At 52.0% G+C, this 25,270-nt stretch overlaps 4 protein-coding genes across 17 annotated transcripts in view; 1 reads left to right on the forward strand and 3 right to left on the reverse strand.

Moving 5' to 3' along the window:
• Positions 1-3,648, reverse strand: part of SDHA (succinate dehydrogenase complex flavoprotein subunit A) — a 31,205-nt gene extending 27,557 nt beyond the window's left edge. Inside the window, exon 1 of one of the 2 annotated variants that reach the window (XM_002926640.4) lies at positions 3,496-3,648. In XM_002926640.4, coding sequence (XP_002926686.1) covers positions 3,496-3,558 — 63 coding nt within the window. In that variant the 5' untranslated portion in view covers positions 3,559-3,648. The remainder of the gene's footprint in view (positions 1-3,495) is intronic. The other variant, XM_011234109.3, reaches the window with a different exon arrangement.
• Positions 3,638-12,872, forward strand: CCDC127 (coiled-coil domain containing 127). 4 transcript variants are annotated; one of them, XM_002926641.4, is made up of 3 exons: positions 3,638-3,763; positions 6,212-6,342; positions 11,619-12,872. In XM_002926641.4, exons 2-3 carry the CDS (start codon positions 6,222-6,224, stop codon positions 12,278-12,280), a joined length of 783 nt encoding a protein of 260 aa, XP_002926687.1. In that variant the 5' UTR covers positions 3,638-3,763; positions 6,212-6,221; the 3' UTR covers positions 12,281-12,872. The 4 variants fall into 4 exon arrangements, with proteins under 4 accessions (XP_002926687.1, XP_019662962.1, XP_034513016.1 ...); XM_019807403.2 differs by lacking the exon at positions 3,638-3,763 and adding an exon at positions 4,309-4,418; XM_034657125.1 differs by lacking the exon at positions 3,638-3,763 and adding an exon at positions 4,392-4,413.
• A 6,147-nt stretch (positions 12,873-19,019) lies between these two features.
• On the reverse strand, positions 19,020-23,380 carry LRRC14B (leucine rich repeat containing 14B). The gene is made up of 2 exons (XM_002926642.4): positions 22,216-23,380; positions 19,020-20,324 (listed from the first exon to the last, which is right to left on the reverse strand). The coding sequence occupies exons 1-2, from the start codon at positions 23,103-23,105 to the stop codon at positions 19,679-19,681; spliced, it is 1,536 nt and encodes a 511-aa protein (XP_002926688.1). The 5' UTR covers positions 23,106-23,380; the 3' UTR covers positions 19,020-19,678.
• Positions 23,381-23,549: 169 nt separating this feature from the next.
• Positions 23,550-25,270, reverse strand: part of PLEKHG4B (pleckstrin homology and RhoGEF domain containing G4B) — an 83,078-nt gene continuing 81,357 nt past the window's right edge. For 8 of the 10 annotated variants that reach the window (XM_034657131.1, XM_034657128.1, XM_034657132.1 and 5 more), the window contains one exon: positions 23,551-24,464. In XM_034657131.1, coding sequence (XP_034513022.1) covers positions 24,459-24,464 — 6 coding nt within the window. In that variant the 3' untranslated portion in view covers positions 23,551-24,458. Of the gene's footprint in view, positions 24,465-25,270 lie in introns of all 10 variants that reach the window. The other 2 variants (XM_034657130.1, XM_034657135.1) reach the window with 1 other exon arrangement.

Here is a 25,270-nt window from a genome sequence, read left to right on the forward strand (position 1 = left end):
CCTCAGTTGAACTATAAAAAAACAAAACAGGAACAGTGAGATTCCCTAAGTATTTCTTCTTTCAAGGATGTTCATGTTGAATAAGGACAGACATACACATATGGCTAGCTTAAACACTGCCAGCTATTATAATGAAATCTTTAACAAATTATCACACTCTCTGTGGAAAATAGAGTACTAGCTTTTCATTTAAATTGGAATTTGAGGAGCAATTTTAGAATCTGGAGAGCCTAATATTAATCCAATTTGTCTTTAGATAAAACACTTTTTGTGTCACTTAGTGACATTTTTTGAAGTAAAACTATCAAACAGGACGACACAGAGAAGAATGAGGAAATCTACCTCGGAGGTTGAATTAACAGAAATACTTAGATCTTTTCATGGCAGGAACGCACAGGTGAATTAATCAGATGGTAAAAGAAAAAAGTGAAAAGAAGTGTGGAGTCTAGCAAAGTGGGGAGTCCTCATCTAATAACATGCACCTACAAATCATGAAAAAGAAACTCATCTATTTTCAATCAGAAAAGCAGCCAATAAAGGGTCTGAAAGTGGCTGCATAACTACATTGGAAGGACCGACGATGTGGGAAGTAAGATGGTTTGTGTGAACTAAATCCTCATTTAGCAGCACAATTCAATGTCCAAAATGGATAAAAATACACCTGCGTATTAGCAGGAAAAATGGAGGTAAGCACCAGGGGTCAGAAACCGAAACAACTCAGAATTAATTCCACTGGGGAACAGGTCTGGGAAAGGAGAAGGTCTTACTCCTTTTCAATTATAAAGCCTTCTGTACTCCTTGACTTTTTTTTTTTTTACAACTACGTGTAATTATTTTCATCAAAAATTTAAAGGTATTTAAAACAGGGATGCTTAAAACACAGCTCACAAGATTACCAAGCACAGGCTGTCAGCTGTAGGCTGTGCCTCGGAAGAGCACCACACAAGGGTTTCACGGGTTATGTCACAGAATCCTCATTAAGCCCATGGAGAAAGGAAGTCTATCCAGCGTCTGGACTCAGGTCTGCCTGGCTGGCACCAGATTTTGTACATTCCCCCAGGTAAGGAGCCTTTGGAAAATCTCTGCGACTCCAAAATCAGATGCATATCCAGATCACGTATCAAAACCAAGCCACGACTTTTCAAGCGAACCAGGCAAGACATCACACAGAATGCAGAACTGAATGCCACTGCAGTATACTTACCCCAAGAAGCAAAACGAAAGATTACTACAATGACCTAAATAATGTAATTCTAGCTATACCACTAAAACGTACTCAAAACAATATTAAAAGAAACTGATTTACTCTCGAACAGTACTTCGGATTTTCATGTTAAAAGAATCTGAGAAATCTTATCTGAAGCCGTTAACCAGCTACTCAGATCCTCGGTTTTACTTTTCCTTTCAGTAAACTAGTTTAGAACACTCTGCAAATTGTGTCAGTGCATTAGGGTAACTAAAAATGAAACAAAGGCGAAATAGGTTGGATAATTTTGCAACCTGAAAGCAGCTGTAAGTATAAAAAATGACTTGGAAACACCACAGAATTGAACAAAATGAAATAAAAATTTTCTGTGGATTTTGTTCAAATTACCCTCCTCATGCACTTTCCGTGCACATTTCTCAGTTGGTGATCACACTTTTCTTTTTTGTTCTGCTAACTGGATGCTGTTGTTTTTGCCAATCCTAAATTCCACTAAATACATTGCTTGGGACAGGAAAAGCTATCTTCATCAGGATAAACGAGACTTTTTAAAAGCCCAAGATCAACTTCCAGTAGGCCTAAGTGGCGGTTCAATTTTGCTTTATGTATCTTGCCCTCATGTTCACAAGTCCCTAAACAAAGGACTGGGGTGAAGATTCAAGGAGATAATAAAAGGAAAGTGCCAGGTGCTAAAAGCGATTCAACCAAGATCACCCGGAAATCACGCCAACATAGGAGAGGTTTATACACCCCGACCTCTTGTGCTGAAAGCTCAGCGCTAGAATTCTTCCAGTCCAGCTTTTTAAAGGCCAACAATGTTTTCATAAATTGACAGAGGGCAGGCAGTGGGTGAAGCGAGTTCCACCGGCTGGAGGGGTGTAGTCTGCACAAGGACTGCAGAGCACCAGTCTGGGGTGACTGCAGATAGACCTATTCAGCTTGTCTCCACAAACACCACCAGTTACCAGTCATTTCTGGACTGGACCTAACAAGCAGGAAGCATTTGTAAGAAGTCTGTTCAGGGACTCCTGACTAAAAATACACCACTGACCAAGGACTCCACTTCCTGCTCGTGGGCTCCCTCCAACCTTTGTGTCTTAGAGCCCAAGACACGGGTTGGCGAGTAGGGACCTCTGCTCAGTAAGCACCAACCACAGCAACACGCTAAAGCATTTAAACTGTTCTCTAGTGTTGGCAGGATGGCTAAACCCTCTCACATTTAACTTTTAATATCTGTATTTCAAAAAGGAGAAAATTGCAAGTATAATTACAGGCACAAGTCAAGCCAGTATTGTTGAATGCCTTGGTTCCTACTGGGATCTTCACTCTGTAATTACATTACTGAACAGGTAGGTGGGCGGATCATTTAAAAGAACCCAAATAACCAAACCCTCTAAGTTTACTGTGCTTCAATAAAACCCGAAAAGATGGATTCTGAAGGCGTCATTGGAAAGAGCACACAATCCAGTAGCTAGGGCTTCGGAAAGCATCCCCCGACGGTCATCCACGGCTGCCCGGATTCCGGGCACGCGAGGGACCTTCCACCCGCCTCCCCAGACAGCGCACGGGAAACCAAACTTCCCGGCGTCCTCGCCCAAACGTGGTTTTGTGGTCAGAGTGCTGGCACTCTAAAAGCGCGCAAAACGCCGCCACACAAAACCCAGAACCAAGGCCCTAAACTTATTGCCAGGTCTACGCTTTCCCCGAAGAGGGCTCGGTTCTGCGAACAGCTGCCAGGGAAGCCCAAGCGCGGGCGTTGGACGTGCCTTCCACCCACCCCGCCTGGGGCCTCGGGCACCTGACCGACGGTCCCGCGGGGCGGGCGGCACGGCGCGCGACTAGCGCGCGCCTGCGGTCGTGGGCCCGCCTCCGCCCGAGGTTTAAGGCCGCTTTTAGATTCCGAAGCCCGGGGCACCCATGGGCCGCTACCCTTCCGAATGACCTTGGCCAAACACGCCTCCCCACGCGCTGAAGGCTCGGACCAGGGCGACGCTCATCCGCGAGGCCCCCAGACCCCAGGTCTGGATCCCAGGCGGAGGAAGCGGCCCCGGGGCGGAACGCGGGGTCATGACCTTCACCGGGACACAGCCCGGCGGGCTTCTGAAAACGTCCGACGGGCCGCTGGGTCGGCCCCACCCCTCGGGCGACCTCCTCCCCGCAACGGCCCGCAGACCTTCCCCAGCCCGTCCCGGGCCGGGGCCGGGGAGAGTCGGCGTCCGCTTCGCCCCGCGGGGACCGTCCTGCCCCCACCTATGTTCCCGCGCCCTGCCCATCCCCCGGCGCCGACTCACCGCCCTGGTCAGTGCCAGGCGCCGGGCGCCCAACAGCCGAGACACCGCCCGGACCCCCGACATGTCTGTCCTCCTGCTGGCTGTCCCGCCAGCCCCCGCGTCAGACTGCGCCTGCGCATCTAGCCGCGCCCGGCCAGGACGATGGGACAGTGCGCCTGCGCACCACGGCACGACCCCCGGCGGGCGGGGAGGGGCATTGCGCCTGCGCACAGGACCCGCGGACAGTGGCGCTGAGGGGATTCGGGGCCCCGCGCTCCCGGCCGGGGGGGTAAGTCGCGGGTCGGACGGTGTTCGGTGCCGGGCCAGGGCTTGGGCTGTGGCCAGGGCCTGGGCTGTGTTCGGGAGGGGCCAGGGGTAGATCGGGGGCTTAGGGAGAAGTCGGGGAGAAGGGTGTGGGTTCGGGGTCGGAAAGGCCGGGGGTGGGTCGGGGGTCAGAGTAGGTCAGGGCGCCGGGCCATGTTCCGGGGTTCCGGGAGTGGGTCGGGGATCGAGAGGGCTGGGGGATGGGTCTAGGATAGGTCAGGGCGTCCGCCCGGGTCCCGGGGTGACAGGGCGGGCGCCTGGGTGACACTGGGAGCCCCTGCGGTGGAGACGGGCAGTGACCCGGTGAGGGTCTGGTTCAGCTTCCCAGGCTTAAATGTCTTCACTGACTCGCTTGATTTCGCCTCTGGTCCACGAAGTGTTTTTCTTTTACGTGTGTTTTTTTTTTTATTTTAAGATTTTATTTATTTATTCGACAGAGATAGAGACAGCCAGCGAGAGAGGGAACACAAGCAGGGGGAGTGGGAGAGGAAGAAGCAGGCTCATAGCGGAGGAGCCTGATGTGGGGCTCGATCCCATAACGCCGGGATCACGCCCTGAGCCGAAGGCAGATGCTTAACCGCTGTGCCACCCAGGCGCCCCTACGTGTGTTTTTATGTAAGGTACTTGAAGTCTTGTGGGACCAGTGGCCTGGGAAATAAACTGTGTTCGCTTTCCTGTGTTTCGCTCTGTATCATTAGGCTCTTTCTCATGCACAGTTGTGTGCGATAGAATTTTGAATTATTTCAGTGAGTTTACAATGATGGATCCACTTCTATTTTATTAACATTTATTTTTAGAAAAGATTTTATTTATTTGACAGAGCACAAGCAGGGGGAGCAGCAGGCAGAGGGAGAGGGAGAAGCAGGCTCCCCGCTGAGCAAAGAGCCTGATACGGGGCCTGATCCCTGGAGTACCTGGGCCTAAGTAGACCTTAAGCCAACTGAGCCCCCCCCCAGGCGCCCATATTTTATTGACATTTAGCTTGTTTCCAGATCTTTGCTAGGCGATAAAGATCGTAATTTTGTATAACGCTTTGTCTTTCTTAGGATTCGTTTGCTTTGCTTAGAATTGTATGTTTCCTCAGGCCCTATGCCCCCTAAGTGGACTTATTGTCTTGGAGGAAATGAAAACCATTCTTCACAGACCTACTTGAGACTCTGGCAGTTTCCTACTTTCAGATAACTAATTTTTTTTTTAAAGATTTTATTTATTTATTCGACAGAGATAGAGACAGCCAGCAAGAGAGGGAACACAAGCAGGGGGAGTGGGAGAGGAAGAAGCAGGCTCATAGCGGAGGAGCCTGATGTGGGGCTCGATCCCATAACGCCGGGATCACGCCCTGAGCCGAAGGCAGATGCTTAACCGCTGTGCCACCCAGGCGCCCCTACGTGTGTTTTTATGTAAGGTNCAGATAACTAATCTTTTATTGTGTAATTACCACAAACTCCTTAACATAATATTTTTGGCATTTTTTTATTTTTATTTTTTTTTTTTAAAGATTTTATTTATTTATTCGACAGAGATAGAGACAGCCAGCAAGAGAGGGAACACAAGCAGGGGGAGTGGGAGAGGAAGAAGCAGGCTCATAGCGGAGGAGCCTGATGTGGGGCTCGATCCCGGAACGCCGGGATCACGCCCTGAGCCGAAGGCAGACGCTTAACCGCTGTGCCACCCAGGCGCCCCTTGGCATTTTTTTATTGCCAATTAGAATTTTATATTTTTAGGTGTTAAGTGTTTGTTGAAAACCCTACTAAAATTTTTCAAAATTGAATTGGATTCCTTTTTGGTTATGTAAGGCTTGGTTATTTCTTTTCTAATCAGTGTGTATTATTTTTGGCCGTCACACAGAAATAAGCTGAAAGTCTTATTGCTCTATTTTGTGAAAATGCCGAGCATAGTGTAGGTACTTAGTAAATTGGTAAATTCATGTTCACATTAGACCCCAGCCTAGTTAGTGAGATACAGCATGAGTTTTAAGCAGAAACATCTGTAATTATGGTGTTCATGCCACCAAAGTCAGGAGGCATGAGAGACTTCCTAGCACTGTCCCCATCTCCTTGACACCCTGCTGTGCCTCAGCCTCCCCGTGTCCTCTCCGTGTTGTTCGCCATTTCCTGAAGCAGCCAGTGCTTTCACACCTTCCTGTTTACATATCTTTGTATGCAGCTGTGAAGCTTGTTTATGTTAGAGGTCCTGCCTTACTTTACTTGTATTTCACTTATTTGAGACCTGTTTCTCTCCCCCACTATATCATGAGAGGCCATTGTCAGGCCTTGTTTTTTTTCTTCTTTTAAATCTGTAAGGCTCAGTGCTATGCAGCTCATAGGTAGAACTGAGCCAAGTAGATGATACAATTGTGACAGATGTATTTTGTTCCTTTTATATGGTTAATGGTTTTCTTATTTACTTCAAGGTACATCTCCATGAATAACTTAAATGACCCCCCAAATTGGAATATCCGGCCTAATTCCAGGGCTGATGAGGGTGATGGAAGCAGATGGAATTATGCCCTGTTGGTTCCAATGCTGGGATTGGCTGCTTTTCGTAAGTCATGGTTTTCCTAACATTTGCATTTGGGAGGCTGAAAGTGTGGACCGCAAAGACCTTGGGCTTTGAACCCTGACAAATGCAAGTGTACCCTAGTGTTATCCCATACAGTGAGTACTAGGCAAATTCCTTAACCCCCTGAGCTGCAGTTTCCCTACCCATTGAAGCATCGTGAGGGTTAAATAAAACAAGTTACTTTGTGTGGAGTGAGTTTAAGTAACTGTTAGCTCCATTCCGGATTTCACTGCTCAGAAGGGGGTTCTCTTGGTTCAGTTGCCCTCCTCAGGACTGACAGGGAAGAATAAAATAGGCGCAAGAGAAAACCAGTTTGGTTATCTGTTCAGTGTTTAGGGAATCAGTCTTAAAACATCTGCTCAGCCTGGCCAGCTTCTCTCTAGTTTGGATTGACTTTGGGGGAAATTAGCAGTTACTACTCAGTTATAATTATTCCAGCCCTTGGCTTTTATTTTCCACTATGTGATTATTTTCCGATGTTCAGGAATTAGTTTTATATTTTGCCATATCCCACAGCACGTAAGAATATGAGAAACTGAATAATTGAATGGAGGAAAAGCACAGGCTGTCCTCTATTTGCAGTGATACTTTTTTTATGTGCTTGGATTTCTCAGGTCGGCAGGGTTACCTTAGAGGAAGTGAAGGCTGAGGAGAGAGCACTTATCAACTGTTCATTTATCTGCCTTTAGTGGTGACTGCCATATTTGGCAATATAATTTCTATCTGTTTATTTATTTATTTATTTGAGAGAGAGAGGGCGCATGTGGGGAGGGGCAGAGGGAAAGGGAGAATCTCAAGCAGACTCCGTACTGAGTGCAGAGCCGGATACAGGGTTTGATCTCACAACCCCAAGATCATGACCCGAGAGCCAAAGCCAAGAGCCACCCAGATACCCCTTGGCAATATAATTTCTAAACTACGTAGTAAAACATTCTTGGAGAATCTTTATAAGAAAGCAAAGGTAAAAGTTTTCTGTGATCATGTGACCAATAAGAAAATACAAAATACTCATTGACGCTTCTCAGGGGCAGAAAGCAACGTTTCAAAAGTCCAAGGAGGCAAGAACCTCAAAAGTAAAGGTTATGAAAGGCTGTAAAAGTTAAGAGTCTGGAAAACAAATGGAACATGAGAGTCGCCCCAGGGCCTGTCCCAGCCTCAGAACTAATTAGTCACTGTTAGTCAGTGTCATGGTAAGCCTTCCAATTCCCTCACCAAGTTCATCACCCTAGCCATAGGCAACAGGTTCCGAGGGTTAGGAGAGCTTTGCAAGATGGCAGGCTGCTGAGCTTCCAAGGGGCAATACCCTCAGGGCTGGGTTTGGATCTGCCCAGTCTCTGACCTAGAAGAGGGCCCTGTGCAGATGGCTGAATCGTAGAAGCCGCCTGATCTCGTCGGCCTCCGTGGGAGTCCATGTTTAGTTTTTAAGAAAGTGCCAGGACGTTTTCCCAGGGGCTGGTGCCATGTTGCACCGCCATCAGCAGCGTGCGAGTGAACCGTTTTCTTGGCATTTGCACCAGCATTTGGTGAGGTTGCTGTTGTTTTTATTTGACACCCATTGTGGCTTCAGTCTGCATTTCCCTAATAGCTAATGATGTTGGGCATCTTTGCACATTCTTATTTGCCATCGGTATAGCCTCTCCCACAACATGTCTGTTCCTGTCCTTTGGTCATTTTCTAATTTATTGTGTGTTCGTGTTGAGTTTTGAGAGTTTTTTACTATATTCTAGATTCTAATATTTTGTTGGCCATCTAGTTTGCAAGTATCTTCTTCCACTCTGTACCTTGTTTTTTATTCTCTTAATGGAGGCTTTCACAGAGCAAAGGTTTTAATTTTGATGGAGTCCGGTCTTTTGATTTTCTCTTTCATGGGTCATGCTTCTCCTCCCGAGAGCTCTTTGCCTAGCCCCAGATCCTGAAGATTCTGTCCCACATTGTTTCTTGAAAGTTAGTTTTACATTTTACACGTACGTCCATGATCCATTTTGAGTTAATTTTTCCTTTTTTTAGTGTAACATATGAGACTTAGGTTTTCTTTCTTCCTTTCCAATCTGCTTGTCTTTTATTTCCTTTTCCTTTTCTTGCTGTCTTGCACTGGCTGACACTTCCAGGCCTCCATTGAGAAGTTCCCATCTTACAGGAAGAGTATTCAGTCTTCACCATCAAGGGCGCTGTTAGCTGAGGGTCTCCATAGCTGTTCTTGATCCAGCCAAGGAAGTTCCCCTCAGTTTTTGTTTTCTTTTTGAGTTTTTATCATCAGTGGGTGTTGAATTTTGTCAGTTGTTTTTCTGTATCAGTTGATGGGATCAGGTGATTTTTCTTCTTTAGACTATTTGTATGTTGGGTTACATCGATTACATTGATTGATTTTTTAATATTGAACCAGTCTTACATTTTTGGAATAATCTCCACTTTGGGGGTGCACCTGGGTGGCTCAGTCAATTAAGTGTCTGACTCTTGGTTTCAGCTCGGGTTGTGCATCTCCTGGGTCATGGGATCCAGCCCCGTGGCAGACTCTGCCTTGTGCTCAGCAGGGAGTCTGCTTGAAGATTCTTTCCCTCTGCCGCTCCACCCGCTGGCTCTCTGTCAAATAAAAAATAAATCTTTAAAAACAAATCTCCACTTGGTCATGCCATATAATCCTTTTTACATATTGTAGAATTGTATTTGCCAGTGTTTGTTCAGGGTTTTATGTCTGTGTTCGTATGGGGTTTATTATTTCAGCCCTTTGACAGGGTTCTCTCTTCTCTGCACTTACATCAGCATCATGCTTTTTAAGTCAGTTATTGTCAGAATGTTCATTTGCTTGTTTTTATATCTCACATTTCTGTGCTCAGACTTTGTGGTATCATGCCTGCTTTAACCCTAACATCTCTGTCCTCTCCATATTGGTGTCTACTAATTATCTTTTTAAATTCAGTTTGAGATCTTTCTGATTCTTAGTATGAAGAGTGATTTTCGATTGAAATCTGTGTATTTTGGGCATTATGTTATGAGGCTGACCTTTTATTTGGACGTTCTATCGCCAGCTTCTTGGATAGGGCTCTGGCAGGGGACAGGTGGCACTGCTGCCTCACTCCCAGGTGGAAATGGAAGCCCAAGTTCTCCACTCAGACTCTGGTCCACAGACACCTAGAGGAAGGGTCCCCTCATTACCACTGGGCAGGAGTGGGGGGTGCAGCTCCCCCAGGTGTCCACTGATGCTCCCGGGCTGGGAGAGGTAGAGAGTCTCGTTACTGCTCCCCACTTGTCCACCTCTGACACCACCCCAGGGGAGCAGGAGGGACTCCCGTCAGCTTTTGCCCGATGGTTGGGATTGGCGCCACAGTGACTCTGTGCTGTTTGGCCAGAGTGGAATAGTTATTGTTGAAGTTCCCTGTCTTGCTAGGCCACCTTCCTAGCCCGTTGGCCAGAGAAAGCAGACTTGTGCTGGGGCTTTTTGAAAGAAAGTTCACCATTGGCATTTCAGCTCCAAGTCCAGGAAATCTGAGGCAAAATGAAACCCCACGGGACTCACCACCATAGCGTTTTTTGGGTCCCAAGGTCCCTTGCCAGTCTGCCTGCAGTTCTCCACCTTTAAGAGCTCCCTTGTGTTTGTTGTACTTAGGATGCAGGGTTTCTGACAGTGCTGAGCAGGAAGAATAGGAAAGAGTATTTCTGTTCCATTCCCCTAAAAGCAGGAGCCCCCACTCTCTTCTCTGCCTTCGGAAATTGGGACTGTGCACAGTTGAGTCTGCCCAGAGTCATAAGGCAGGGTTCTCCAGGATCAGACACAGACTTAAGGTTTTCCCATTCTGCTTCCACACTTTTCCTCTGCACACCTCCCTGGTGATCTCCCCACGTGTGTTGCGTCTCTGTCCCACCTCTCCCTGGAGGCCTTCCTGATTCAGTGCCACCTACCCCAAACTTCCCAGTAGTCGCAGCCTGTGCCACGTAGTCTGACGTGCACTTCTGTGTGTTCTCTGTCGGTCACCACCTGTTCCCTGTGTCAGCTGTGGTACTTGCGTTAGATCATACCTGGATGACGGCGGGAGTGGCCTCCTCCTCCCCCTGCTGCCCCCCACCTCTGGTCTTCCACTTGTTACCAGAGTCTCTGAGGACTGCTGACTTCCAGGGCGTGCTTCCGCGCAGAAGCCCTGCAGCGACTCTGGAAGCTGCCTGCTCAGGGCATGTGGTGCCCGCTCCTGTCCCTGTCCATTCTGCCTTGAGTGGCCTTTCCCAGCAGCTGCTCCTCGTTTTTCCAGACTGGTTCCCATTCACCTCTTTTGTGAACCCTCCCCGACTGCACCCCAAACTGAAATAGTCCTGCTTCCCTCCCCTTCTCACAGACCTCTCAGTGCTTATCAAATGCTACTGTAACTGCTGCTCTGGTGGTCAGTCCCCTGCCTGTGGAACTTTAGTGACAGGAGGAGATGAAGATGAGGTGGGCTTCCGAGCTTCCATTACCAGTAGGACTTGACGCTGTTTGTAGTTGAAGGAATGCATTTGGTGGTGTGCGTATAGACTTGGGCTGGTACCAGCACTTCAGGTGGACATGACTTCCGGGCACTTGCAGATCCTGCCTCAGAGGATGGTTCCCAAGGGACACAGAGGAAGAAGACCTGAATGGCAAGGACCCCACCTCGAGTGCTGGGGAGGGAAAAGGGGCCTCCCTGGCACTGGATTTCTGCAAGCAGCAGAGGACAGAGGCCCAGCTGCTCCTCAGTACGTCCCGTGTTTGTGAGAGCCGCATTTCCCTGGTTTGGGAAAAGGGAGCCAGGCCATGTCTTGAGGTTGAACAGCTTACTCACCCTTATTTTTATGTACCCTTGTCAGGATAGAAGCGAGATGACCAGGCAAGTCTGAATGCACTTTGCAGTCACTCGGTTCTGTAGTCACCTGCAGCAACACAGGAAGCATAACGGCATTGACTTTTAAACCTTGCCAGTAGGACGTGGGGGCACTGTGGCCAGCGTAGGCATTGGTGGTGAGTTTGAGAGCCAAAGAAAGCAGTGGTTGATTTTTTCCAGCCATAGAAGATGAGGAGGCTGGAAGGGGAACTGTCAGCAACCTTGTCACACTTGTCCTTTGGGAGCCCTTATCTGATTTTAAGATAAGAATTTTGATTATTATGTGGTTTCATACAAAATGTTATCCATACCTTTCAGGGCTTAAGATTTTACTGAAGTGCTGTCCTCAGCTGCTTTATACTTATTCAAAATAAAACTTCGGCTCTGACTTCTCATTAAGTGTGTTTTTCTCCCCCAATTTATTCACATCAGGTTGGATTTGGTCTAGGGAGTCCCAGAAAGAAATAGAAAAAGAGAGAGAAGCGTACCGTCAGAGAACAGCTGCTTTCCAGCGGGATCTCGAGGCCAAGTACCACGCCGTGATCTCGGAAAACCGGCGTGCCGTTGCTCACTTGTCTTTGGAACTTGAAAAGGAACAAAACAGAACAACTAGTTACCGAGAAGCCCTTATCTCTCAGGGGCGCAAGTTGGTAGAAGAAAAGAAGCTTCTGGAACAGGAGCGGGCTCAGGTCATGCAAGAAAAGAGACAGTTGCAGCCCTTGAGAAGTGCGTATCTGAGCTTCCTGGAAAAGGAAGACGACTGGCAAAGGAGGGCCAGGCTTGTGCTGAAAGAGTTTGAAGACGCTCTCACGGAAAGACAGAACATCTACTGCAGCCTGCTTCTCCCCCGTGGCAGGCGGCTAGAGATCGAGAAGAGCTTACTGGTCCGAGCAGCCACGGACCCAGTTGCCACTGACCTGCAGATGGCGGCCGGCCTGACGGACATATTTAAGCACGACACGTACTGTGGCGATGTCTGGAATACCAACAGGCGCCAGAATGGGAGACTCATGTGGCTGTATCTCAAGTACTGGGAGCTGGCCGTGGAACTGAAGAAGTGTAAGAGAGTCGAGAAGGCCATCCTAGAGCAGTAGGCGGGAGCGGAGGCGTCTTCAGCGACGCTGTGGCGTCCGGGCTGTCGCCGTGTGCTCGGTCCTTCTGTCACGTGCGTGCACAGCCACCTTCCAGCTGTCCCGTCTGAGCGGGACACAGGGTCCCTTCCTTGGCCCCCTTCTGCTACTAAGGATGCAGTTTCTTGGGAGGATTGTTCTTAAGCTGTAATATTTTATTAGGCTGAGGAGTATGACCTCGTATCTTTGCTGTAGGGTAAGATTGTTTTTAAGAAAGTCAAATACAGTATCGATCCTCACTGTAAGCAGTTTTCTATCTGTTTTTATCACTCCCTAAATAAATTCTGTGTTCTCCTCAAATTACTTTTCTCTCTCCTAGAATTATAAATAGAAGTTGTCAGATAATAGAACTGCCTAATGAGGGCAGAAAACAGTAACATTATCGAGCTTTCCTGCTGGCATGAGCATGTCTCCCACCGAAGGGAGAGAAAGTGTTTCTTGTATCCCGTTGACACCCTGGTATGTGTTTGGGATTTGGCTTGTGTCTGCATTTAGTACGCACATGTTATCTATTAGCAGTGACATATAATAAAAGATACTTGCCATTTAAAAGCAACAGTGCCACCTGTATGTGTAATTCTTTACTCTTTTTAAAATGTTTTTACATAGATTATCTCTGTTTTACCACAAACTGATCAAAAGTAGGCACGTGCCCATTTTTCACAAAGCTAAGATCAGCCTCTCACACGTCACACCTGTAATCCCACCCCTGTGATCCCAACATGGGAAGAATATGTAGCAAAATCAGCAGAGAATGGGATGCCTGGGTGGCTCTGACTTTGGTTCAGGTCATGATATCAGGGTCCTGGGATCAAGCCCCACGTGGAGCTCTGCTCTCAGCAGAGTCTCCTTGTTCCTCTGCCTCTGCCCCTCCCCCTGCTCATGCTCACTTGCTCTCTCTCAATAAGTAAAATCTTTTTTTAAAAAATCAGCAGAGGGGGCGCCTGGGTGGCACAGCGGTTAAGCGTCTGCCTTTGGCTCAGGGCGTGATCCCGGCGTTATGGGATCGAGCCCCACATCGGGCTCCTCTGNAAAAAAAAAAAAAAAAATCAGCAGAGAGAAAGGCACGTGGGGCCAAGTGAGGAGCCTGTGCAGCTCCCAGGGGAGCCATGGGAGTGCTCCCTCCTGCCCCCTGCCCCCCCCCACCAGCAAGGGGTGTGAACTATCCCCAACCTGGGACCCCCAGAGACAGCCCAGGGCTGATGATGGCTGGTCATGTGCGTATCCTCTGCTTGGCACACACCAAGGTTGCAGACTTTCAGAAGGAAAGCCGGTATCGCCCCAAAGCGCACAGAATTTAGACACGGTGGGCTGCCCTTACTGGTCAGTGGCAGGGCGATCCTCCCTGAATCCAGCCTCCCTGTGCCGTCCAGGGCCCAGCCTTGCAGCAGGCTTTCGGAAGGCCCACAGCCTCCTTGTGCGGGTGAGGCTGCTGGAACTGCAGTCAGGAGAGGCTGGCTGGGCAGCGTGTCTGCAGCGCTGCGGGTAGCTTGATGGAGTTGCTCGGTAGCAAGGGGCCCGCAGCAGCTGCCTTGAGGTCCATCCGCTTCAGAACCCTGTTTCCAGCTGGCCGGCCTGCCTGTCTGTGGCAGGGAGACAAACCCAGAAGTACTAAGCTGACAACAAACTTCACATCTAATTGTAGGGGAGTGTCATTAGAGCTGGGTTTGGTCTGGGGACCAAAATGCTGAGGTCTTACGGTGCAGTGGATCGGCATGGTTTATGCTCACATGTGGCTTTTAATCTTCGGAGCAATTTCAGGGACGAGGGAGTGGCTCAGAGCTACTGTAAGGTCCCCGTGGGGCTGGGGTCCTTGCCCCAGGCTCTGCTCTTAGCTGCTGTGCTCTGCACAAGACAGTGTCATGCTTTTCTTCTCCAGTGGCGGCTTATGTCACCTTTCTGCTCTATTGTCGCCTGTTGATCCAAACAAAAATAACCTACTCGGGTAAATCTGAACTGCAAAGTTTCTCTGGTTATTTGTACCACCTAGAGTGGTGTCCATTCAGTTTCTGTTATTCCACTGACTCTCCAGGTACCCTTGGATAAGCCACCTAATGCTTTCCTCTTGGTTTTGTTTTTAAAAGGAGGAAAATTCAGGGAGCGCCTGGGTGGCGCAGGGAGTTAAGTGGCCAATTTGGTTTCCGCTCAGGTCATGATCTCAGGGCTGTGGAACTGAGCCCTGTGTCAGGGATTCTCTCTCCCTCCCTCTCTGCTTCCCCCCGCCCCGCCACTCTCTCTCTCTGTGTCTCTCTCTCTCTAAAAAATGAATAAGTAAATCTTAAAATAAAAAATGAGGAAAATTCAGCCAGCCATTCAGTAGGTAAATTTCAAGGTGAATTGTTCATCCTCATTCTGTTTTCTGATGCATGCTGTGAGCCTAGCCTTCAATAGCTTGGTAACTATGTTCAGATCATTCAATTTAGACACTGCACTGATACTGCAAAATCAAAAACTTCCTGCAGAAAATTACGATGGGCCGTGTTCGTATTTCACAGCACAGCTGCCTTCTACTAGCAAGTTTAATTGAGTGTTAATTTGATGCCATCCATCTTTTTAACTGATTTTGTTAGGTTGGAAATGTGGTGACTTCACGGATGTATCAAAGGAGGTCTGGACTAAGTTACACTACGCTGGAGCACGGTTCAACTGAAAGGGTCTAAAATTGAGAAAAAGAGTAGGAGCCAAGACCTGGCTGATAGGTGTGCAGGATTTGTGGGGACTTAGGAGTCAAACATCATTTGTCCAGGCTGCTTTCCAGAAGGTCTCAGTAACTAGAACCTTGAGCCAGCTAGGCAAGGAGGACGCTCCAGGATAAAAGGGGCCAGGGCTGAGGCAAGGCCTGTCTCTGGAGGGAGCCTGTCCGTGCTATAGTCAAGGGGAGGGGGCATTTCATGGCCTGTGATTTTAATTGATTTGGGGACACTGGGTGGAGTTATGGTGACTATGCAGGAAGGGCTTTGGGGGGGGGTTCAACCTCTGCTGTTTAATTGTGCTTACTGTGAAAGTACCTATTTCAGGGTGTTTTACTTTGAAATAAAGTTCAGGGATTGACCTGAATGTTCCAAAAATAAAACAAGAAGCAGGTGGCGATTCTGTGAATTAATCCCATGCAATTTATTTGTTAGACAGGCTTTCCTCCCCGGTGAAAGTTCACAGAGACAGATACAGAATTCTCATATGTATTTCTTGTGTGTGTCTATAATGCATATATGGACTGACAGATGAAGGTTTTCATGACAAAGTCATCCCACAAACATCGCACCAATAATGCGACATATTTGGGAAGAGACTTCACCAAAGAACCTGCATGGTTTTGAAAGGGGAAATTATGGGCTCCTTAGTGGCTCAGTCGATTAAGCATCTGCCTTCGGCTCAGGTCATGATCTCAGGGTTCTGGGATTGAGTCCCTGCTCAGCGGGGAGCCTGCTTCTCCCTCTCCCTCTGCCTGCTGCTCCCCTTGCTTGGGCCCTCTCTCTCTCTGTCTCTGTCAAATAAATAAAATCTTTAAAAAAATGAAAAGGGAAGTTATGTCTGATTAAACTATGTAACAGAGTATCTCTGTGTGGGATTGTTCAAAACTCTGATTGCTGAACAGTTTACCAAGATCATCTCTGTAAGGAGAGGGAGGAAAAGTCTTCGTCATTACTTCCACGTCTCAGTCTCACTTTGTGAAAGCCAATCTGCGGGAAATACACGAGACTGTTGAAGGCTCCTGTAGTCACTCGGTGTCTTGTGACAGAGCATAGGGGACCCCACCCAGCACAGACGGCATGCTGAGCCCTGCAGAGAGCGTGTGGGCTGTGGAGGCCAGAGAGACGCCCCTGGGCCTCCTGGGGGCAGCCTGAGCCATGCTTGTTGGATCTGCCCTGCCCCATGTGAGCAAGCTGCTGCTCTCTTCCAGCACTGACACAAACCGCTGCTCTGTTTCTCTCTGCATTAGGGCTCTGGTTGCAAGCAACAGAGAGTGATTCAAGCTTCCTGAGAAAGTTTTGAGGGGAGTTTATTCAAGGACGCGTCATGGAACCTCAGAGCAGGAAGGGAGATTGCAGGCCGGGTCCTTAGAGAGGAACCAGAAATGGCCAACGATGGTCAGGAACCTCAGAGCAGTGGTCTCTGTGCCTCATATCTGCATATCTGCTTTAATCTTTCTCCTCCTGGGTTTTCTGAGTTTGCATCTTACCTGTGCGATTCCCACGTGTGGCAGTTTGGGAACCCCTGGGTTATACGCTGCTGTGGCATTTGAATGGAGAGGGTGCAGGGAAATCAGGTGTGTGCTTTTGTTAACCTCACAGGAAATCTTGAAAAAAGAAAATGAGGCTTCATGAGCCAACCATTGGCTGCCTCTGTGGCAGCTCTGAAGGAAATCCATCCCCTGCAGACCCTCGAACAAGTCAGGGTCTTGTCAGGGTGCAGATGGACTGCAGGGAAGCATTGAGTTCTGAGCCCCTCCCACATCCTGCCACAGCGCCCCAGCCACCTGCTGCACGCGCTGTTCTGGGTGGGTCTAAGGGCGAGGCGAAGTGCCCCTCTGTGTGCACTCACGTGTGTCCCTGAGTATCACGTCCTGGCATGGACGCTGGCTCCTTGTGGGTGGCGCCACAGAAGCTCACAGAGGGGTAGACAGGGGTGTTGAAGGGTTTGTCACATGAGGGCAGACGCTGCGGCCCCCACTGAGGTGCTTGAAAGGGGCTCTGCCCACAGCCGGGGCTGACTGTCGTAGGGGAGTTGACGGGGTTCAGGACTGGCAGCGGCCAGTGGGCAGAGTCACTGCAGTGGGCATCAAGCCCCAGGTGGACGTGACGGCACCTCCACCCCTGGGGAGCTGCCGCAGTGGCCAGCGACAGGATGGGATCCCGCGGTCTAGTGGGGGACAGCTCATCAGCGGGTTGCTCAAGCCACAAAATGAGAAGGAGAAGGAGAGCACCAGGCTCATGTCCCCCGCACAGAGCGCCCCCTGAGTCTGTGGGTCTCTCCTAGTCTGGGGCGTAGAACTGGAAAGAACCATCTGGAACAAAAGCAGAGTGGGAGGCCCCTGAATCTGTAGTCCCTCTTTGCCATGATGGGCAACGGGAAGCAGGGCAGACTTCCTGGAGGAAGTGCCGTGATGAATCCACCACAAAGGACTTGGGGGAGACAAAGACCGTGCCCTTGATGTCCTGGAAGGTGGTTTCCCAGCATCCATCATGGCCCTCACCCTGTCCCCATTCAATTCAGCTGTCTGACCCCTGGGAGGACCAGATGGATTTGGGCACTGATAGGCCTTTAAGCTTCACCCGGTGGAGCCGCGGCACAGCTGCCCTGTGGTACCGTCCCATCCTCTGGACAGTCGGCCCTCTGCCCCTCTCTCTGCCAGGTGGTGGCATTCTTGTCCTTACAGTTTGCCTTTCATTGGATCCAGGCCTTAGCAGCATGAAAAGCACAGGGATGAGGCTGGTGCCGGCAGATGCCTGGGACTGACGTCACATGGACGTCGTCAGAGCCTCTGAATCCCAAGCTGTGCAGGTGCAGTGACAACCCACCATGGCTGGAAACAGAGGCCCTCCAGGAAGCCGTTCTGTGTCCTCGGGCTCAGGGTTGGGGCCCAGCGGGTCCACAGGAACAAGCAAATGATGGGCACCAGGGTGGCATGGATGCTTGGGCGGCTCCACATGCTTCAGAACTGCTCCAAATGGGCGTCCCAAACATCTTGGCTTTTATCGGTGGGTTATTCCTCAGGCGCCCCAGGGGCAGGGGCTGTCAGGAACATTCCCCACCAACAGACACCTGCGTGCCCACCTCCTGCCCCAGTCACTGCAGCATCCTTGGGCCTTCTCCACCACAGCCGCCTGGCTCAGCCACATACATGCTGGGGTCCTACCCTGGTGGCCACAGACAGAAACAGTTGAAATTACTCCACTCTTTAGAGATAGATTCAAATCATCACAAAACTTTACCCTGTGCCTGCTCTGCTTTCTTTTCAGAGCTCCTTGTAATAGCAAACTCCATGTGCCTGAAATAGGGCTCAGAGATGGCCAGCAAGACAGCAGAGGGCAAGCAGAGAGTAAGAGTGGTGGCCCACAAGCAGGTCTAAGGGGCACGGAGAGATGCAAGTCACCTCTTCCCTCCTGCCCACTGTTCGGGTGTCCTCCTTTCCTGAAAGACCCAGGAGGAACATTATTGCCTTTCCCAGCAAGTAGACTCCTGAGACAGCTGTCACTCTGGGGGCCTACCCCTTAGGCAGCCCTACTTGGTTGTGGGGAGAAAAGCATGGGACGTACCTGTCCGGGGCAGCACGGGATTACATGGATGGAGACTTACCTGGGGAGGGGGGGAGCATGTAGGATGTAGACATACCTGGGGGGGAATATGGGATTATCTGGATGGGGACTTACCTGGGGGGGGGCATGTAGGGTGTAGACATACCTGGGGGGGAATATGGGATTACCTGGATGGGGACTTACCTGGGGGGGGCATGTAGGGTGTAGACATACCTGGGGGGGAATATGGGATTATCTGGATGGGGACTTACCTGGGGAGGGGGTCCCCCATAATTGCACAGAGGGCGGAGCCTGCTCACATAGTGATTCAAACCCCCATTTAGACCTTGGGGTTCTAGAGTGAGAGGTTGGGCCCATCAAGCCCTCACCTCTATCTTGAGAAAATGTTTCACTTTCATACTCTTGGATACTTAAATAATTCTAAGCCACGTCTGAAGAAGGCACACTACTGTTTTATTAGTATCTAATCACCCTAACACTTGGCCCTTTGCAGGAATCAGATCTTGGTAGAAACCAAGTCCGAATGCTGTGATGAGGCATTTACGCGCCAGGACTCAACCTCACAGAGGAGCTCGCCTTGGCCTGAGCGGAGGGTCCTCTGGGGTCAGGGTCCAAAGGGAGGCAGGAAACGGGCAGCAATGGGGTTATCACCGGCGGGGACAGAGGCCCTCCAGGAAGCCGTTCTGTGTCCTCGGGCTCAAGCCATTAACAACCAATCCCATGTTCCATGCTGGGGTGGAATTTGTAAATACGTCAGCACTGCAGACAGGCCACACGTGGCATGGGCAGTACTGAGTACTGAGTACTGAGTACTCAGTGAGACAGTTCTCACGTTCTCTCCGCCCCCACTGGACGTCTGGGCTCCCCCTTCTTGCTCGCATCCAGCCCATACCGTTCTACTGTTTGCCACTGACGTGGCCTCAAGTCACCTGTCCTGGAGCCAGGGCTTCCTCTCGTGTGGTGCTTAACTCCTGCCACGTGCGAGTTTCACTAAGAGATGCTGTAACTGGTGGTGGCCGGGGGAGCGGATGCCCAAGCCTGCCGACTCAGAAGTCCAGCTGCCGCACAGCTGAATGGCAAGGGCCGTCTTGCTCTGCTCGAGGGCCTACTCCATTTGTTCCAGTGCTCTGGAAAAGTTTTCTAGAGCAGCTTTGAAAGCTCGCAGCAAGAAAGCTCCAAGTTCATTGCTTGTTTCTTGGATATCTGGGTCGAAACTTCCAAAGAGGGGCGTGCAGACTTGGATGTCGCACCGGCCGGCCCGATGCAGCAGTGCACGGAGATCCTCGGCAATCACATCATACTTCTGCTGGTCGAATTTGGACATGGCCAGCTCGTCCTGGGGGTAGGCGGTGCCCTCAGGGTAGCAGTCCTTGGGCACTGGGAACTCAACACACTGCAGCTTGGGCAGCTCGCAGAGAGCCACGAAGAGGCGCCTCAGGGCCCGGGCAGACAGCGGGTTCCCCAGGAAGCGGAGCTCACAGAGCTTGTGGCAGGGGCTCAGGGCCAAGACCAGCATGTTCACGTGGCTGTCTTCGATGCTGCACTCCTCCATGGTGAGGACCCTCAGCGTCTGGGCAGCCCGGCTCAGCAGCCTGAAGAAGGTAGAAGGGAACAGGTGGAACAGGCTGTGTCCACTGAGGTCCAGCACCTCCAGGTGTGTGGTGTGGGAGCAGTCTGCCAAGAAGGCCATGTCTGCGTGGTTCAGGGAGCAGTTGGCCAGGTCCAGGGTCCTCAGTGGGGTCCGTAGGGGGCTAGGGCAGGGTGGAAAACAGCACAGGTGAGAGACAGTCCCAGAGAGGACCTCTGGGAGGAACCAACATGAATTCGATCTCAAGGGTCAGCAAACTGCAGCCTGAAGGCCAAATCCACTGTGCCTGGTCTTAGCCAGGCAGTAAACGGTTTTTACATCTTTAAACGGTTAGAACAAATCAAAGGAAGAATGATACTCTGTGACACGTGGCAATAACACGAAATTCCATTTTTAGCGTCCTTAAATAAAATGTCAATTAGAACTAGGGTCACTCATTTGTCTGTGGTCGGTTTGGGGCTGTGGCCGAGGATGGTGACGAATTAACTTCACCCAGGACCGGTCTGGCCTTTGTTCTCAGCTCCTGAAATGTTACATCTGCTTTGCCGGCCACCCACTGTGTCTGCTCGCATGCTCGCTGTGGCTCTCCAGTGCACATGAACTGGCATGAAACAGTTTTATAGTGGGGAAGGGCCATGGACGCATCTAGTCCAGTTTTAGTCTTGCCTGGGACCTAGAGACCCTCCCGTGTTCCGCTGCAAGTGGGGTAAATGGCCCGGCATCCGCAAATGCACAGCTGCGTGAGACCCTGCTGGGACTGGCAGTTCTCAGAGTCAGGGAGGGCACCTGCACCCCGGGGCTTGTGAACAATGTACGTGCTCTGCGGCACCCCCCACCGTGCCCTGGGGACGCTGGGCCTGCGTCTGGCGCCACCAGGCTGAACACTCAGTGCAGGAGCGTAAACATGGCCCAGTTCTCGCCCCCCCCCCGCCCGCGTCCCCCACACCTGTACTCCCTCCGTGCTGACAGCCTGGTGTCTACCCACCACGCTGTCCTTTTCCCAGGCCCTCCATCCAGGTCTGTTGTGTGGGCCAAAGAAGGCGGAGTGGCCCTTGTGAATATGGAGGTGATCACGTCATCCTCCTGCTCAGAACCTCCAGGGGCTTTGCTTGCTCAACAAAAGCCAAAGCCCTTCCCTCCTTTCCTCCCTCCCCCCACTACCCTGCCTACTGACCCCAACCTTCTCCCTGCTGCCCCCTGACTACTCCACATCACCAGTTTGGGCCTTTGCCACCTCTGCCAGGCTGCTGCGGTCTGCAGACTCAGTGCTCCAGGGCTCTTCTCACAGGTCTCCTCAGGGAGGCAGCCTCCCCTGACCAGTCACCCTTCTCTGGACCCCTGGCCCCGCTGGTGTTCCCACCCTTGTGTGGTTCCTCCCCTCACGGGGGGACCTGCTGCCTGGCTCCAGACCAACACAGTGCACAGAAGCAGTGACAGGCCAGTCTCTAGAGCAGCTTGGGACAGTGGCTTCTACCTGGGTGATCTCTATCTCTGGTTCTCGGGTCTGCCGCCCTGTCGTGACAACTGCCGGCAGCCAAGGTCAGAGGCTGCCTGCCAACAGCCACACGCTGAACTTGGAAGCTGATTGCCTCACCCTCCCAGCCCACCAAGCCTTCAGAGGAGACCACAGCCCAAGCTGAGCGGGGTTCTTGACGGACTTTGTCCCCATACACCCAGTGTTGGGATAATTCCTGACAAGACAGGTGACTAATACAAAATAATGTAGTCACTTCTATGTCATTTGTTTCACTAATTGGGAATTTTCCCATCTGCTCACTGACGGAAAACAACAGTCCTCCTTGAGCTCTCCGTGTTGCCAGGCTACGTGTAACCCCCTGTCTGTGCTCTCCTGCCACGCTGGGCCCTCCTGGAGTAAAGGCAGAGGGAGCCGGAAACCTCGGGGCCTTGTAAGCAGCCAGGCCCCATGTGATGGTCCCTCGTGCATCCACGGCCTGGCCTTCCAGAGGGGCCCCTGTCACCAGACCTGCGCTGAGGAGCTGTGAGCAGAGACCCCACTCACCCGGCCCGGCCCTCTGTGCTATCCCCCAACTTACCCGAGCAGTTCCGGAATCTTCCCTGTCAGCGTGGAGAAGGCCACACACAGCTCCGTGAGCTGGCTCATCTGGCTGAGCTCCCAGGCAATGGAGGTGAGGAGGGGGTCCTCGCCATCAGAGGCTGGGGTGCTGGTGGGGGGCGCATCGAAGGCCTTGGCAGGCAGGGTGAGCGAGGCCAGCTGGGGGAAGCCCACCTGGGCCAGCAGCTGCTGCACATGGCCAGCATGCAGCCGCACGTTGTGCACCACCTCCAGCCTGCGCAGCTCACCTGGCCCGGCCAGACGCAGCACCTGCAAGAGCTGGCTGGGGCTCAGACTGTCTGCCCGGAAGGACAGGCAGTGCACACGCAGGGGGGCAGGGCCTGCCGGCCCCAGGGCCTGCACCACCACCTCGAAGTTTCCCTCTGTGACAAAGAGATCGGCGAGGACCCGGATGGGGCGCTGGGCCACTAGGGACTCTGCCTGCAGTTGGCAGCACGTCCTGGCCAGCAGCTCAGTGCGGCCCCACCTGCCCAGCGCCCTCCCACAGGGGCACTGCTGCACCTGCACGTCTCGGACGCCTGTGAGGTCAGCCACACGGAGCCGCTGTGGGCCCCCGGCCCGGAGCACGTGGTCTGCAAGGCCCTGCACACAGGCCTCCAGGCAGGCCCTGCAGGTGCGGTCCCGCAGGTCCTCTGGGGGTTCTGAGCGCGGTCCGAGCAGCGCACTCAGCCGGAACTCCTCCAGTGGCCAGTGCTCCAACAGGACACGGATCACCTCTGCCTGCTCCAGCAAGTAGCTGGCTTTGAACAGGAGTGGGTACAGGTTGTGGGCCACACCGTCCAGGCTCTGTTGGGCCACCTGGGGGTGAGACACCAGGGTCTCAGCCGAAATGGAGCGTAGCGATCTCATTGTGCCTGCCTGTGGTGGCCCAAAAGCAAGACCGAGCTCTCCCCTTGAGAGTCCCCCAAAGATGTATGCCCTTGTTTATTTTTAGCTGCAGCTGCTGTGAGCAGTTCGCCTCTGGGCAGAAGGCAGAGCAGGCCCTCTGGTCATCTGACGGCTATTTTGGTCGTGGGTGCTTGTTTGGCTCAGATAGTAGCCAACCTGTCCTTGTGGGGCTCAGCTGGTGAAAGCAGAGCTGTCTGAGTGCTTGGCTCAGGGGAACTAGGCCCCTGAAAAATGCCGCTCCTGCCCACAGCAGGAGTGGGCTACATGGCCGTGGGCGTGGGCCAGGGAGACCCCAGATGAAGGCCCTGCTGCCCAGGGCCACGGCCTCTCAAAGTCACGGGAGCCAGGCTCCCTGGGTGAGGCCTGCAGGTGATGTCCCTGGACACAACTGCACCAAGTAAGAGAACCATGACCATGTCTTAGAAAAACACGTCTTATTTATTTCCGTTCCTGAAGTTTGGAACAAGTCAGCATTGAAACAAAGTAACAAAGAAACACAGCAGCTGAAAATTGCCAAGTCACTGTGGTGTGGACCCAGCCTGTGCACCAGGCTGCCACCCGGAGGACAGGGGTCTCGTGGGGAAGACACCCCACAGCAGGAAGCTCATTCAAGGTCTGGCGTCTACCCAGGCTTTCTCTGCTTAATATTATTCCCCATTTGGTGAGGGGTGGTCCTCTCGGGGCACAGTCCACACCCCAGACCTCAGGCCCAGCTGCTGTGCCCTCACCCCAACTTGGGTCCCAGGCCCACAGGTGGTGACCGGTGGCCCCACTATCTACACACGTCTCGTTAAAAACAAAGAAAACCAAGATTCCAAATACGCTCAGAGGCACCCCCTGCACCTGGGCTACACTTCAGTGTAGGGAACCATGGCCCATGGGTCTGCGCTGCCTGGAGGGCCAGTGAAACATGGTCCCAGAGGGCTCACCCTACCCTGAGACACCCCAAGTTTGCCTGGACCTCCCATGGGAACTGGGGTTCTGCGAGCTCCCACCTGAACCTCACTGCACCCTTCAGGGCATTGGAGGAGTTCAGAGTAGTGTGGACATGGAGGTCTGGACCACTTGGCCCCCTGAGCCCCTGAACTGGGGTAGAGGAACTGTGCCGGTGGGATGGAGGAAGGCCAGGCAATATCCAGGCAGGCGGGGCCTGTGGCATGCTGACTGTGTGGCCAGGGGCAGGAGTGGGGGTGTGTCAGGAGCCCCCAGCATGAGTGCTTCATTCCCAGACCTCAGGCACAGGTCTGGCTGGAGGGTCCTCTCCTCTCTCTGACGGAGATTCTCCCTGGAGGGGCTGAGCCTCTTCCGAATATGTCACAGCTGTGAAAGGAAGGAGGTCGTTACTCACAGCCACTTGGGTGCCCAGGGCGTGCACGGCACAGAGCCCTCATCTGGGAGGTACTGGGGAGGCCTCGCACCCTACGGGGTGCTCTCAGACTCAGGGACACACAAGCTTTCGAAGAAGCGCTTGGGGCCAGCACGGACAAGGTCAGGGCAACAGAGACAAGAGTGCTCTCTGCAAGGCTGGCTGCCCTCGTGGCGGGTTTGGCCCCTGGGCCTAGGCCGAGATGGAGCCTGCTGGGTGGCCACCTTGGCAGCACAATGTATCGGGGGTAAAAACGGTTCTGGCCACGAAATGTGTCAGTTCTGTGTTTGCCATTCTGATCCGAGAACACGAGTGTTAGTGTGGAGAGCACCTTCTGGCCGGGCTCCAGGGCATGGGCTGTGAGTGGGTGTCAGGGAGGCCCCTATTCTCAGGACACGGTGCTGGATCCCCCAGGAGCCACTCCTGACAGGGGGTGCCCTGGAGGCTGGGGCAGGTGGAGGTGGTCTCCACTGGCTCCCATGGCTAGGCCTCTGGGGAGTGACCGCACCAGGAGCCAAGGGCCCCCTCCTGTTGCAGGAATACCTGAGCTCTCAGAAATCACTCCACGCCACTCTCTTGGGTATGCGGTTTCCAGGGGCTTTGGGCAGCAAGGTCCTGGGGAGGTTGGTCCGGGGGCAGGGGAGCAGGGGAACAGCCTTGCTGGCCAGGGTGCCCCTCCTGGGGGCTGTTCATGTCCAGCCGAGTGACTGTTCTTGGGAGCAGGGGGAGCAAGGGGGAGACATGGCCAGGCAGTCTGGCT

Source organism: Ailuropoda melanoleuca, chromosome 3 (genome assembly GCF_002007445.2).
Source record: "Ailuropoda melanoleuca isolate Jingjing chromosome 3, ASM200744v2, whole genome shotgun sequence".
NCBI lineage: Eukaryota > Metazoa > Chordata > Mammalia > Carnivora > Ursidae > Ailuropoda > Ailuropoda melanoleuca.

Bases quoted from the DNA above. Each gene is read 5' to 3' on its own strand.
- CCDC127 (XM_034657125.1), top strand. The intron at 6,343-11,618 runs GTAAGTCATGGT...TATTCACATCAG, and splicing joins GCTGGGATTGGCTGCTTTTC to GTTGGATTTGGTCTAGGGAG.
- LRRC14B (XM_002926642.4), bottom strand. From the start codon at position 23,105: ATGAGATCGCTACGCTCCATTTCGGCTGAGACCCTGGTGTCTCACCCC. The intron at 20,325-22,215 runs GTAAGTTGGGGG...ACCCTGCCCTAG, and splicing joins AAGATTCCGGAACTGCTCGG to CCCCCTACGGACCCCACTGA.